Below are 15,510 nucleotides of genomic sequence, written 5' to 3'. Positions count from 1 at the left end.
CGCAGTGGGACTGAACCCAAAACCATGTGATGTTAGGAAGCAAACTTCTTACCACACAGCCACATATTACTCTCAACATCTAACCCCATCTTAAGTCCTTTGAGAGTAGCTTTTACTTCATAATTAATCTTTCAATGTGTGTGTGTGTGTATAACACAAATGCAGGAGGATGTTTCCCAGGCAATATGCCACAATTCAGTGAAGTCATTGACACAAATAAAAGATACATTTTCCTTCATAATAATCAAGCAACTAAAAGCACTTGAAGCAACTTTATGTTAACAATAACTTCTGACACAGAAATCAACAGAAATACCTTTTACTTTCAGTATCATTGCATTTATTTCAATAATAAGTTTATTATATACGTACAAAATATGCTGTCCTTTTACTACCACATGGTTTCTCTCCTAAGTTAATCATTTTGAATTTGTTAGATGCCAATCCTGGTCAAAAACTGCCAAAGGCAATGACAGAGCTATAGTTTTAAAATATATAGGTATCTCATATGATGTAGTTCACGTTATAGTTTTATGAATTTATTTTAACTCCATCTGGCACCTGTGCGGGTGGCACGTAAAAAGCACCCACTACACTCACGGAGTGGTTGGCGTTAAGAAGGGCATCCAGCCATAGAAACACTGCCAGATCTGACTGGGCCTGATGCAGCCTTCCGGCTTCACAGACCCCAGTTGAACCGTCCAACCCATGCTAGCATGGAAAACGGACACTAAATGATGATGATGATGATGATATGATGTAGTTGACATGTTATAGTTTTATGAATTTATTTTAACTGTGATAGTCTAACACTGCCAGCAGTGGTCACAGTCGATGAGAGAAAATGGGAAGCACCAGAACCAGTATTTATTTATACCAGCCTAAATTCTTCAACACTGACTTAACATTAGTATATACATATTTTTAATAACATTAATGAATGTGTGTTTTGTAATTTGGTTGAATAGTTGCAAAAGAAAGGCAGAAATGTTAAGGGATTTAATCTTAGCTGAACTTTATTCAGTCAAAGATGACTTCATAACTTGATTAGCAACAAGAAAAAGGCTATTTGATTAACTTTAACTAAGACTGCACAATAATTTACAAATGGGAAGTGTTTCATTGTCATTAGTTAATTACACAATTAATGCTACAGTTAAATATAACTGATGCTATTATCTGTTACATAATATTTAATTAGATATGATGATATAATCAGTAACATATGTACGATGTTATACTTTGTCACATCGTTAATATTATAATTTGTGCAATAGCTATAGTTAATGTGTTTTACATAATAATTAATGTTCTCATTACATGAAACTGATGCTATTTTTAGTTACATAACAGCTGATGTTATGGTTTGTTAAACAATAGCTAATGAAAATTTTTTTCTTCCACTGACACAAGCCACAGATATGTAGAAAAAGGGATTCAGTTGACTGAATTAATAGCAATACATAGTTAAAACTTATTGTATCAACTCTAGGAGGATGGAACGGAAAGCTGGCAGAAACGTTAGCACGCTGGGCGAAATGCTTAGCGGTATTTCGTCTGCCATTACGTTCTGAGTTCAAATTCCGCCGAGGTCAACTTTGCCTTTCATCCTTTTGGGGTCGATTAGATAAGTACTAGTTATGCACTGGGGGTCGATGTAATCGACTTAATTCCTTTGTCTGTCCTTGTTTGTCCCTTCTATATTTAGCCCCTTGTGGGCAATAAAGACAAACATGGTAAGATAAGAACTGAAAATACAGGATGTTGAAGTAATCACTCTACCAATTCTGGCAATTCACAGCCTCGACAGAAGTAAATAATGACTAGAAATGAAAGAAAGACAAAACAATGTTTTATAAAAATTACTATTCTGTCCCTTAACGATTCTGTTAAGGTTACTTGGCAGTTTAATAATGTTGACATCTTCAGTTTTTAAAGAGAGGTGGCCAGGAAAAAGATGAGATTCCAATTTTATGAGAATAATCAATATTTAAGTAGTAATGTTTCACAGAAACTTGTGTGACAACCTGTACATTGTGTTGTAGAGATGCAGAATATCACTGTGTGGAATGAGATAATTGGGCGCAGCTGTTTGGAGCTGGTGATTTGGCACGGCTGACTTGGCACAGCAGTCTGTTTTGTTGACACTACGTTTTGGCAATGGAAGCAAACACACACACACACACACATGCATCAAGAAACATACACACATTGTGAGAAAGAGGGAGAGAGACATTACTATTTACTGATTGAACATGATCAACATAAGCGCTTTCTCTCTCCTCATACACTTAAAGAAATACGAGCGAGGTCATTGCCAGTGCCTCTGGACTGGCTCCTGTGCAGGTGGCACATAAAAAGCACCATTTGAGCGTGGCCGCTGCCAGTACAGCCTGACTGGCCCTCATGCAGGTGGAATGTAAAAGCACCCACTACACTCTTGGAGTGCTTGGTGTTAGGAAGGGCATCCAGCTGTAGAAACTCTGGCAGATCAGATTAGAGCCTGGTGCAGTCATCTGGTTCGCCAGACCTCAGTCAAATCGTCCAACCCATGCTAGCATGGAAAGCGGACGTTAAACAATGATGATGATGATGATGATGTTCACATATATAAAACAGAGGGAGTGGGCAAGGAGAGAATGAAGGAAACATTAACCCTTTAGCATTCAGATTACTCTGTGAAATGTAATGCTTATTTATCCACATTGTTTTCAATTAATCACACAATACCTCATAGTTTTGAAATGTACTTTCAGGTGCACAGTGCCACTTAAAAAGCACCCATGCCAGGGCTATGTAAAAGCACCCGTACCAGTGGCACATAAAAGGCACCCAGCACACTCTGCTAAGTGGTTGGTGTAAGGAAGGGCATCCAGCCATAGAAACCCTGCCACGACAGAGAATTGGAGATCTGGACAGCTCCCTGCTAGCCAGATCTATGACAAACTGTCCAACCCATGCCAGCATGGAGAACAGACGTTAAACGATGATGATGATTACTCTTTTACTTGTTTCAGTTATTTTGACTGTGGCCATGCTGGAGTACCGCCTTTAGTCGAGCAAATCGACCCTAGGACTTATTCTTTGTAAGCCTAGTACTTATTCTATCGGTCTCTTTTGCCAAACCGCTCAGTCACAGGAATGTAAACACACCAGCATCGGTTGTCAAGCGATTTTGGGGGTACAAACACAGACACACAAACATACACACACACACACATATATATACGATGGGCTTCTTTTCAGTTTCCGTCTACCAAATCCACTCACAAGGCTTTGATTGGCCCAAGGCTATAGTAGAAGACACTTGCCCAAGGTAGCACACAGTGGGACTGAACCTGGAACCATGTGGTTCATTAGCAAGCTACTTACCACACAGCCACTCCTATGCCTATTTATTTTTGGAGTGACATTGTAGGACAGGTGTCAGAGGTGAGATCTGGTCAGTCTGAATATATAAATTGTAGAATATTTGGGCCAGATCTGACCAGTTTAAATGCTAAAGGTTGATATCAAATAAGTCAGTGTCAAATCAGTGATGTCAAGTAAGTGGTGCCAAAATGGTTCTGCCAAAACAGCTCACATCCACTACTGTGTACCCATACACTGTAAATAACAATATATTATGCGAATATTTTTAGGGCTGTTAACAAGGAACTCAAGAAGCAACTGGTCAGTTTGTGACCCGTATTGTTGTTACCAACATGATGCATGATTCTGAAAACATTTGATATGTTCTATCAATGGAAATCGATCAATGGAAATTGCAGATGTGTTACCAGTGCCGGTGGCATGTAAGAGAACTTTCCGTTTCGCGACCGTTGCCAGCACCGCCCCGTGTCCGTTGCCAGCCTCGCCTGGCCCTCGTGCCGGTGGCACATAAAAAGCACCATCCGTTCGTGGCCGTTTGCCAGCTCTGTCTGGCACCAGTGCGGGTGGCACGTAAAAAGCACCCACTACACTCACGGAGTGGTTGGCGTTAGGAAGGGCATCCAGCCGTAGAAACACTGCCAGATTTGACTGGGCCTGATGAAGCCTTCTGGCTTCACAGACCCCAGTAGAACCGTCCAACCCATGCTAGCATGGAAAACGGACGCTAAATGATGATGATGATGATGATGATGATGAGTTGATCAAAACTTCTTTAAAATAATCTTGGGGATGAATTTGTTCGGCAAGTGATTTGATCTGAGACTGTGTTGAAACCAAAGCAATTATAGTGTCAAAGGCACATACTGACCATCCAAAAACACATAGTGACAATTTTGACACTAAATAATAAATGTCTAAGTGAAGTTAATAGATTTTGTGTGTTTTGTGAATGGCTAATATGAGTCTTCCATGCTGCATTTGTCTGTGGAACAACACTTTGATTAAAATTTCAAGGACAAAAAAATCTCCCTAAAATTGCATTTCAAAACAGTTGTAAATTTGAGTAAATGAATCCAAATTTTAGCAGACACAGTCTGCTAAGAGCAACAAAAAAAAAAAAAAGAAAAAAAAGCAGAATGCGAGTCAGATTCTTTTTTGTAAAATCTACTTTGGTAACGCGTTATTTTAACTCCTGAAATGCATTTGTAATTCATAAGATATAATAAGAGTTATTAACAATATCTATGATTAATACTTTGTAATGGCTGTTCTAGTTGTATTTTAGGATTTCACAACCAAATGATAAATCAAATCTATTCAGGCGCTTCCTTTACAAAACGTCTAGTATGTGTGGAGGTTACATTTAGTTTCGCGTTTGTCTCATTCATAACTACCTGAAACAATTTTTCTATTTCCCTTCTGAAATGAATTTTGAACTGAATCCTGGATCTTCAACAATATTCCTGCTAAACAAAATATTACAGAAAACTATTTGAAATATAATTTCAATATTTTCCATTTTCAGTCAACCAAACATTGGCTATCAAGGTCCTGAGTTGTTAAAAGTAATTCTTTTACACTTTGCTGTTTTAACATTTTGGGCAAAATTCAGAAACCCCCACCAAAAAAAAAAACCCCACCTTATTCAGTCTAATCTCAATTATTCCATATAACACACCATGCACACTACATAGTGTGTTATCCCACATGACACATTCTATGTTATTTCATATAACATACAGTATAGTATCTGTCATTCTATATAACTTACTATGTAGTATCTATATCATATAGCACACTACATAGTATATATGATGTCATAATAACACACTACATAGTAATTGTTATATAATATATAGTGTCTATCAGCTCATATAGCAAACTACACAGTATACTATATAGCATAATATATACTGTCTATTCTCTCTTAACACACACTATACAGTATGTTATCCTACATAACACATTACATGGTATCTGTTATAGCATATATCACACTGGTGAGTTTTCCACAATCGTTACTGTGCCAAAGTTTCTTTAATATGAATAAATTTATGTTTCTTCAGATTACTTTTAATTGAAAATGCTTTTCCACAGATTTCACAGTGGAATGGTTTCTCTCCTGTATGAACCAATTCATGCTTTTTTAAGTCACTTTTTGATGAAAACGTTTTAGTACAGGTTTCACAGGGATAGGGCTTTACACCTGTATGAGTTAATTTATGGGTTTTTAAATTAGCGTTTTGTAAGAATTCTTTACCACATGTGTCACACTTATAAGGTCTCTGTCCTGTGTGAACCAGTTTATGTTTTGAAAGGTAGCCTCTACATGTGAATGCTTTACCACAGATTTCACAATAGTGTGTCTTTTCTACACTGTGGATTGCTTGATGGTTACGTAGGTAATATTTCTTTGTGAATGCTTTACCACAAATTTCACAGTGGTGTGGTTTCTCATTGGAGTGAGTTGCCTTGTGATTACGTAGACAATCTTTCCTTGCAAAAGCCTTCCCACAAATTTCACAAGAGAACGATTTATCTCCTGTGTGAGTTCGAATATGTTCGGTTAAGTGTGAAATATATAAAAACCCTTTCCCACAAACCTCACAGCTGTATGGTTTTGCTCCCGTGTGAGTCCGTATATGTTCAGTCAAATGAGTTATCCGTAAAAATCTTTTATCACAAATATCACAGTGAAACGGTCTCTCCCGTGTATCTATCATGTCCTCCATCATCTTGATATATTTTCTCATCGATTCACATCAGCAATCACAATGATATAATATATTCATCCTTTCTTTATTTTTTTGCCAAGGAAGAGAAATTGGTCTCAAGGAAGCTCCATTTTTCATTTTCAATATTTAAATTTAATTTTTTTTTTTCTCTCACAGTATATAAACATAGAACAGTGTAGACATCTTTCTTTGAAATCAGCTTTTCGTTAACAGGAAAACTTCCTGAAATACAACAAAACTATTGTCAGTTAAACAATACAACATTAAAAAGTGTGAAATTAGAAATATTTAGTTTTAATTTACTTTCGATTTCAAAAAGAACTGAACTGAAAGTATTTTTAATTCATTTTTAAATTGTTAGAAAGCGATGGGTAGAGATTAGGACAATTCACATGCAATTTCAGTTAGCAACCTGTTAGTAAATCTCCACTCTGGTAAATATTGATATTTCATTTTATACCATGGTACAGGCACAGATGCAACTGTAATGGTTAAGAAGCTTGCTTCCCAACCATGTGGTCTTTAGTTCAGTCCCACTGTAAGACACTTTGGGCAAGTGTTTTCTAGGATGACCAAAGCCTTGTGTGTGAATTTGATAGACAGAAACCAAAAAAAACCCCATCGTCTATGTATACATATATAAATATACAGTATTTATTTATTTATGCACGGAAATAGTAGTTGTGATACCTGTGCCGGTGGCACATAAAAAGCACCATCCGAACGTGGTCGATGCCAGTGCCGCCTTGACTGGCTTCTGTGCTGGTGGCACATAAAAAGCACCATCTGATCGTGGCCGCTGCCAGACTCCCCTGGCACCTGTGCTGGTGGCACGTAAAAAGCACCCACTACACTCACGGAGTGGTTGGCGTTAGGAAGGGCATCCAGCTGTAGAAACACTGCCAGATCAGACTGGAGCCTGGTGCAGCCTCCTGGCTTCCCAGACCCCGGTTGAACCGTCCAACCCGTGCTAGCATGGAAAACGGACGTTAAACAATGATGATGATGATGTGTGAGTATGCACTTGCCTACACACACACGCGCGCGCGCGCAAAAATAGCTTTTACAGCTTCCGTCTCACACACTTATTTTACTCACAAGGCATTGGTCAATCCTAGGCTGTTAGAAGACAGTTGCTAGAAGTGCTGCACAGAGGGACTGAGTTCTTCCATTAAATTTTAGATACACAAAATTGTTGTCATTTGGTTCGTTCTGATGAGTGGTTAGTGTTAGCTGTACATGCAGCTGTAGAAACCTTGCCAGATCAGATTGGAACCTGGTGCAGCCTACTGGTTTGCCAGTCTTCAGTCAAACTGTCTAACCTATGCCAGTATGGAAAGCAGACGTTTAAACGATGATGAAGATTATTATTATTTACTAAGGTAGCAAGCTGGCAGAATCACGAGCATGTTGGACAATATGCTTCTTGGCATTTCTTCTGGCTTTGTTTTGAGTTCAAATTCTGCCAAAGTCAACTTTACCTTTCATCCTTTTGGGGTCAATAAAATAACCCACTGAGAACTGGGGGCAGGGGTGATGTAATCGACTAGCCCCTTTCCCTAAAACTTCAGACTATGCTTATAGTAGAAAAGATTATTATCATTATTAGTATCTGTTGTAATAGTGGTGGTGGTAGTAGTAGTAGTTACCAAAAACTGTGTCTTTGTATTAGCTTTGCCTCATTCCTTTCAATAATACCATTATTTCATTCTTTATCTTCCTTCAACTTTATTCAGAATTTGTAGATTAAAAGTGAGGATGTTCTAGATCAGTGGTTTTCAACCAGGGTTCCGCGGAACCTTAGGGTTCCACCAGTACAGTCCAGGGGTTCCGCAAGAAGTTACAAAACTGCTAAAATTGGCAGTAATTTTTAATTCTCCTGAGCAGATATGTGTGCATAAGACTATTAAATTATTGCACAGGGGTTCCTCGAGCCAGTGGAATGTTTCCTTGGGGTTCCACTCCATCAAAAAGTTTGAAAAGCACTGTTCTAGATAATTTAGATCTTGAAACTGTGGAGCTTAAAAATATATAACTGTCCTGTGAAAGACTTAATAACAAATGCAAACTGTCGTCTGTATGGAGTTGTTTAGCTGTGGTCAGCCCTGACAGAGCAGACATGTAAGGCATTCCAAGCATGTCATTCCCTCTTTCTTGAAGACAGTGGTGTATAATACGAAAGAACTTGGCTACTATTTTCAGCATGTCAGACGACCATGCAGAAGCTCTGAGAGCTGGGGTTCTTCTAGTTTAAAACTGCCACAAATCCAAGATGTTTGCAGTGGGATTAAACCAGAAACCACAAAGTTGCAGAATCAACTTAATAATAACTGCACCTAAAATCGAAAAGATGAGATAGTCACGGTTGGAATGCCTTTTGATATCATAGGTGTGCATTTAGAACTTAAGCTAAACAAATGACACAATACTTGTTCCCATTTTCAGTCTTCACACATTTCTAAGTGTTTCTCTCTACTTTCACACAACAATAAAAACAATCTCTCTCTCTTCTCTGTCATCACACAACATTAAAAGTAGTATCCTCTTCTCTTTCTTTACATGTCACTTAATTATGTCTTCACATAGCACTAAACAATGCCTTTCTTTCTCTCCTGGTCTTCATACTCCAGTAAATAATCTTTGTATTCACATACAATACCTATTTCTTTATTACCCACAAGGGGCTAAACACAGAGCGGACAAACAAGGACAGACATAGGTATTAAGTCGATTACATCGACCCCAGTGCGTAACTGGTACTTAATTTATCGACCCCAAAAGGATGAAAGGCAAAGTCGACCTCGGCGGAATTTGAACTCAGAACGTAAAAGTTGTATCCTCTTCTCTTTCTTTACATGTCACTTAATTATGTCTTCACATAGCACTAAACAATGCCTTTCTTTCTCTCCTGGTCTTCATACTCCAGTAAATAATCTTTGTATTAACATACTTAACGTGTCTCTCTTCACAACACTAAACAATCTCTCTCTTTCTTTCTTCATATATGTAATTAAATAAAGGCTCTCTGTTCCTCGCTTAACACTAAATACATACTCTATCTTCACAACACACGATTCAAACAGGCAACAGTAATTAACATGTGCAAACTATCAGCTAACGGAAGAGCCTCTACGCGGCTTTTCGACCAGCTAGAAAAGGCAGCTAAATTACCTTCAAAACAAACTTATACAGAGAACAATATAATTTTTTATACAAAAACAAAAACACGATTGTCACGCCTTCGATCTTAGATCTTCTCGATCAGAACTGACCCGGAGCGAGACAACAACCAGCATCACTTCACAGCAACAGTCGACAACAGATCTAACTTGCTTCAAGCTTTTCACTGTGCTTTTTCTTTATAACTCATCATAATCAAAGAGCAAACACATACCTTTCAGATCCTCCCGAGCTGTTTCTAAATTGTAAATATCACTCAGGTTCGCTTTACGTTGCCTCAATCTTGCGAATACAGCGTGTTATGGCTGACCGGAAGTACAGGCAAAACTAATTGATAAACGCTAACACAGCTGACATAAATACTCGGTTAGTCTTGCCTTACAATTTTATTTACGTTTTCACATCTGAGATGTTATATAAGAATGGTTAAGGCGGCGACCTGGCACAAACGTTAGCACGGCGGACGAAATGCTAAGCGGTATTTCGTCTGCAGCTACGTTCTGAGTTCACATTCCGCCGAGGTCGACTTTGTCTTTCATCCTTTCGGGGTCGATTAAATAAGTACCAGTTGTGCACTGAGGTCAATATAATCGACTTAATCCCTTTGTCTGTCCTTGTTTGTCCACTCTATGTTTAGCCCTTGTGGGTAGTAAAGAAATAGGTATTTCCTTCTGCAGCTACGTTCTGAGTTCAAATTCCGCCGAGGTCGACTTTACCCTTCATCCTTTCGGCGTCGATAAATTAAGTACCATTTACACACTCGGGTCGATGTAATCGACTTAATACCTTTGTTTGTCCCCCTCTATGTTTAGCCCTTGTGGGTAATAAAGAAATAGTTATATAAGAATTTTAAACCAATGCCAGTCGTTGGTTGGTACTTATTTTGTCGACTTTGAAAAAATAAACAACAAAGTTGACCCCGAGGAGGTTTGAAGTCTGAAAATAAAGAGCCGCAATTAAATACCGCAAGGCATTTTTTCCCCAATGCTCTACTGATTCTGCCCAATCTTCTGTTCATTTGCTGGGTCATTTTAAAAATTTTGTAAGTGATTATCTTTTGTTTCTCTTTCTAGTATAGTCTCAAGGTCTGAGATTTTGTAGTGTGAAGCTATTTGGTTACATCGACCGCAGAGGTCAGCTGATACATATTTTATCGATCTCATAAGACGAAAAGCAATGTCGACCTCGGCGAAATCTGAGCTCAAAAAAAGTAAAGTCGGAAGAAATGCCACTGAGCATTTTATCCGGCGTGTTAAAGAATCTAACCAGCTTGCCGCCTTTTTTTTTTAATGACTTAATGGTTGCAAGAGCTGCCCAAAAAATTGGGAGAAATTATAACCTACTTCGGAGAAAGAGAATTTAGGGCGTAACTTCGGTATAAGTACCGGATACATTTCAAGAAAGTGTTTTTTTACTGTTGGGGTTTTAGGGGTGGGAGAAAAGGGTTTCTGTTATCTTCAGAAATGTAAACAAAGCCACGTGTGTACTTATACCGAAGGATCGCCGAATTTAGTGCTGCATGAAGAGAGCGCGGGAAATATGAGGAATCTCTCTCCTCTCAGTATTATGAGAGGTGATTCCTAAGTGATGTGTGACGAAAAAGAGAGAGACATTTGGTATTGTGCACAGATACAGAGAAACGGGAAGAAACATTACTTAATGCTGAGATGAACGAGAGAAAGATTTAAAGTGGGAATACAAACACATAATGAACAGCGTCGGCAAAAGGAAGGCTTTTGCAAAACCAGATACTGAGTGCAGTGAAAACGGCATTTTCATGTGTATTTATGGATGTCTGTGTGCGTGAGTCTCCCGCGAAACAAGAGGCATCAAAATAAAAATCTGCACATTTATTTTTAACATGTTTCCTAGGATCTTTTCCTTTTGAACGGCACTTTGTAACATAATTTCTAGTTAACTAAACACTTTTAAACTTCGTATACTGGTAGAATGTGTTTATAAAACATCATTTTTTCTTGGCTTTATTGAGAAAATTCTATAGTTTGTAAGATATTTCGTCTGAAATTTCGAGCATTTCGGCAATTTTAACCAATCGCTGGAGTCCATTTAGGTAAACAACATTCCGTGCTGTATGAATATGTCCCTCCTTTAAGAAACAGATTGGGTTTATTTACATTTGTGAAGAAAAAAGATACCCTTCCCGAACCCCTAACCCTAACCCTAAATCTAAAATAGATTGAAATGCAATAGATCGATACTAGGGCCATAATTATGGGTGACATTTTCATTTGACACCGCTAGAAAAAAATCCCATAATTATGGCCCTAGTATCGATCTATCGCCTTTCAATCTATTTTAGATTTAGGGTGAGAGTTAGGGTTAGGGGTTGGGGAAATGCCGTTCAAAAGGAAAAGATCCTTTTCCTATCTACTAGGACGTGAAAAGCATGAGCTGTAGGATTTTGTCTCAAAGAAAAATCTCCTGCCTGAAAAAACATGAAGCTGAGCCCCAAGTGACATCAGCAGACTATTGGACACAGTTTTTCAGCGTGATTTCTCCAACTCAGTGGTAGCTATTTTCTTTATCATATGGATTTGAACTAGAACTAATGTTCCTTTAAGAAAACAGCAAACAGTATATTTACTGGTGTGTGATGAGGCTTGCCAAGCTGGAATTAGTTTAGGATAAGCACACGAAGCAGTGATGATCAAAATAAAAACGTGTACATTTATATTTAATACATTCTTGTACACTAAAATGTGAATGGTATTTGCTGTAGGATTTTGTCTCAAAGAAAATGTTCTCCTATAAGATTTTGTCTGTGAAAACACATTCAGCTGAGTTCAGATAACATCAGACGACCAAATACGGTGTAGATTACATATAATCTGAGGTAGTGTATGTAAACAGATCATCTGTATGCATGAGGTAGTGAGATGAAGAGAAAGAGATGTGAAAGACGCATATGGAGGACTATAAAATAAGTAGAAGAATGAAAAGTCCAAGCATGTTTGACAGAATTAAAACTTATTAAGAGGTAAATGCTGGTTGTAGTTCCCTGTACTTTTTCCAGCCTGTTCTTACCCTGAATGCTCTACTTTCAGAACAAGCCCCTCCCAGCTAATTCCATCTCTTTTCGGTAACAAAAGCTGTCAACTACTTCTAGTGAGGCATCCAGGTATTTAAGAAAATTCTTTTTCTGTGTGTTCATAATACTCTAGTGCATTTATCACATTTGAAGTTTACACACTCTGTTAGTTTGCTTGCGATTCCAATTCACCTTTTGTGTGTCCATAGTTTGCAATGGGTAAGCACATGGAACTACACCCTTTCTGCATTTAGAGCAAGGACATTTCTCAGAGGATACCAAAATCCTGTCTTCTTTCCCACTTACTAAAAACTTTTGTAATCGCTAAGTTCAAACTAAGAGCCCTTGCATCTAGGTTTCCTAACTGGAATTTCTATTCTAATTTTCCTATAGATTTAGCTATGAGAAATAGATTATCAGCTTCTTGTTGTTCCTAGGGACATTCAGTCTTAAATTTTTTTGGATGGTTTGTAGAGATGAACTGGCAAGCAATGAGTACTGAAATTGATGGATTCCTGCCCACACACCAAATTCATCATCGTTACTCTCGGCTTGGTTGGGGTTTTGTGCCATCTACATGTCTATAGCCTTAAGTAGGCTGTTTCATAAAAATTCCATTGTCATTTATGTTAAAGGTTTCTAAACATTTCTCCCTATGGTCATAGGCCTCAATTAGAATTTCTGTAAATCTTTTCCCAATTGCAAAAACCTTTATTTTTCACATCTTTCTTCTCCATATCGTTTTTTGTTTGTGTCTGTTTCACTCTGATTGTGAAATCACCAGCTACTAATCTATGTGTAGTGCATTCTACACCAGGAAAGGTTTTGATATTTGTAAAAATTTCGCAAGATCGTTGCCAGTGCCACTGGCCTGGCACGTAAAAAACACCATTTGAGCATGGCTGTTGCCAGTACCGCCTGACTGGCCCTCATGCCAGTGGCATGTAAAAGCACCTACTACACTCTCTGATTGGCGTTAGGAAGAGCATCCAGCTGTAGAAATTCTGCCAGATCAAGATTGGAGCCTGGTGCAGCCATCTGGTTCGCTAGTCCTCAGTCAAATAGTCCAACCCATGCTAGCATGGAAAGCGGACATTAAACGATGATTATGAATGACCCTATTGTCCAGTTTCCTGGTGAAAAGGTAATGAGATGGTTAGCTCATCTGCTGAATTGCGTTTTGCAAATTGTTGGATCAGTTGCATCACAGAACTCTAGAAGCTTTATACCATCCACATTACTTGCATCATATCCATGTGTATCAAAGAAGTCCTCAATCAGGACTAACATGTCCTTTCAAGTCACCAGCTATAATGAAATTGCTGTCGATCATTAGTCTACAGAAAGGTCTCATTGAAGTGGTCCTTCTATCAATCCCTTTTGTGGGTCACTACAAAGATAATGATTGCTGTCGAGTTGCCTATAACTAGTCCTAGTTTAATTATCTTATTGCACACCCTGACTACCTCAATTACTTTTCCATTTTCAGCAGGCAGTATGCCTACTCCACCCCTGCTGGTATAATTACTCACCCAGAAGAATTTATTTAGCTTCCTCTAGCTGTGAGTAGTTTGGATGAGGACCTTTTCCATCTTACCTTTTGTAAACAGCACAAATCCACTCGTCTCCATTCAGTACTTCTACAATCACACCAGACCCACATTTCATCGCCCTTGTGTTTATGGTTGCACCCCTAAAATTTTGAAATGTACTGAAAGAGAGGGTATATCTTTGATAGGAAGATTGTTTGGTTGTTGTTTCATAACTGCTTGATGACATTTGCACCAGTGAAGAATAAGAAATGTTGTGTCAGTTTGGCAGCAGTTGGTAGATTGACAGAGATTATTACATGCCTTCCCATTTAATTTGCCACCACCTATTTATTCATTCAACACTCGCTAATTCTGCCACCAAGGTTGTAGCTTACAACTACTATCATCATCGTCGTTTAACATCCGCTTTCCATGCTGGCATGGGTTGGCTGGTTTGACTGAGGACTGGCAAGCCAGAAGGCTGCACCAGGCTCCAACCTGATTTGGCAAAGTTTCTACAGCTGGATGCCCTTCTTAATGCCAACCACTCCTAAGTGTAGTGTATCAATAAATAATAAACATTCCTAATGTTAACATTACCAGTGTTATGGGTGTTTGCTGTGATGTTTTTTTATTACCATCGTTGACAGGATGCTGATGTAGAAACTGTGGCTGGTACATGAAGCAATATGATCTTTGACAGTTACAGAAGCTTTTTACTTATCAGGGAAGAGAAAAAAGATTTTCAGTATAGGTGGTGGTGGTGGTGGGGCTGAGTTTGCACATCACAAACCCCAAACTAGAAGAGAAAAATATTCAAAAGAACAGGAGCATATCAAAAAGAGCAGATGTAACATATTAGAAGGTGAAGTAGTGAATGAACATGGTAATATTAAAGAAAGGAAAACAAATTTGGTGCTTATCTTAGCATCTCTTCACTAATTGGAAATGGCTGTCTGATAGGAGTGGAGCAGCCAAAGTGATATAATTCACAGAACCTCTGGCATATATATATATATATACCAGAGGTTCTGTGAATTATATCACTTTGGATGCTCCACTCCTATCATAATATATATATATATATTATTCAAAGGAATTCTAACTCTATTTTTTATTTATATTCTTTATAATATTAATGTAGAATATATAATATAAATAGTATATATAGTAAGAAGTAGTGATTGTCTTATTGAATAGATGAAATATTGAATATCAAATATTAAAGGACTAGTATACTTTCTTGTATTTAAGCAGTCTTCAGGATCCCAGGTTGTGACAGGAATGTTTCAATATATATATTAAGGGAGAGAGTGGAGAGACCAGAGGAAGTGACAGACTGGGTTGAGAGGCTTGGCTTTACATGCACGAGTAATGCTAAGAAACAAAAACATATTGAAGGACAACTTAACAAGTGAGCTCCAAACTTTCATGTGAGATAGAAAAGATACCAGAGAACAACAACATATTAAAGAAGAGGCAAAAAGGGTAGCATTAGAAAGTAAAGTAGTGAATGAATAAAATAATATTGAAGATAGGAAAACAGGAATTTGGTGCTTAGCTTAGAATGAGATTGGAAAAGCAGAAATTGTTATTATTAACAATAAAAAAAAGGTTACTAAACTAACTTATTAAAAATGCA

The 15,510-nt window shown here is 38.0% G+C and overlaps 1 protein-coding gene across 1 annotated transcript; it reads right to left on the bottom strand.

Moving 5' to 3' along the window:
• Positions 1–4,115: 4,115 nt before the first annotated feature.
• LOC115213531 (zinc finger protein 100-like) lies at positions 4,116–9,682 on the bottom strand. Its single transcript, XM_036503666.1, has 2 exons — positions 9,502–9,682; positions 4,116–6,329 (listed from the first exon to the last, which is right to left on the bottom strand). Exon 2 carries the CDS (start codon positions 6,123–6,125, stop codon positions 5,391–5,393), a length of 735 nt encoding a protein of 244 aa, XP_036359559.1. The 5' UTR covers positions 6,126–6,329; positions 9,502–9,682; the 3' UTR covers positions 4,116–5,390.
• Positions 9,683–15,510: the final 5,828 nt, after the last annotated feature.

Source organism: Octopus sinensis, linkage group LG6 (genome assembly GCF_006345805.1).
Source record: "Octopus sinensis linkage group LG6, ASM634580v1, whole genome shotgun sequence".
NCBI lineage: Eukaryota > Metazoa > Mollusca > Cephalopoda > Octopoda > Octopodidae > Octopus > Octopus sinensis.
The sequence above is the reverse complement of the archived record's forward strand: the minus strand, read 5'-3'. Positions and strand labels throughout refer to the sequence as shown.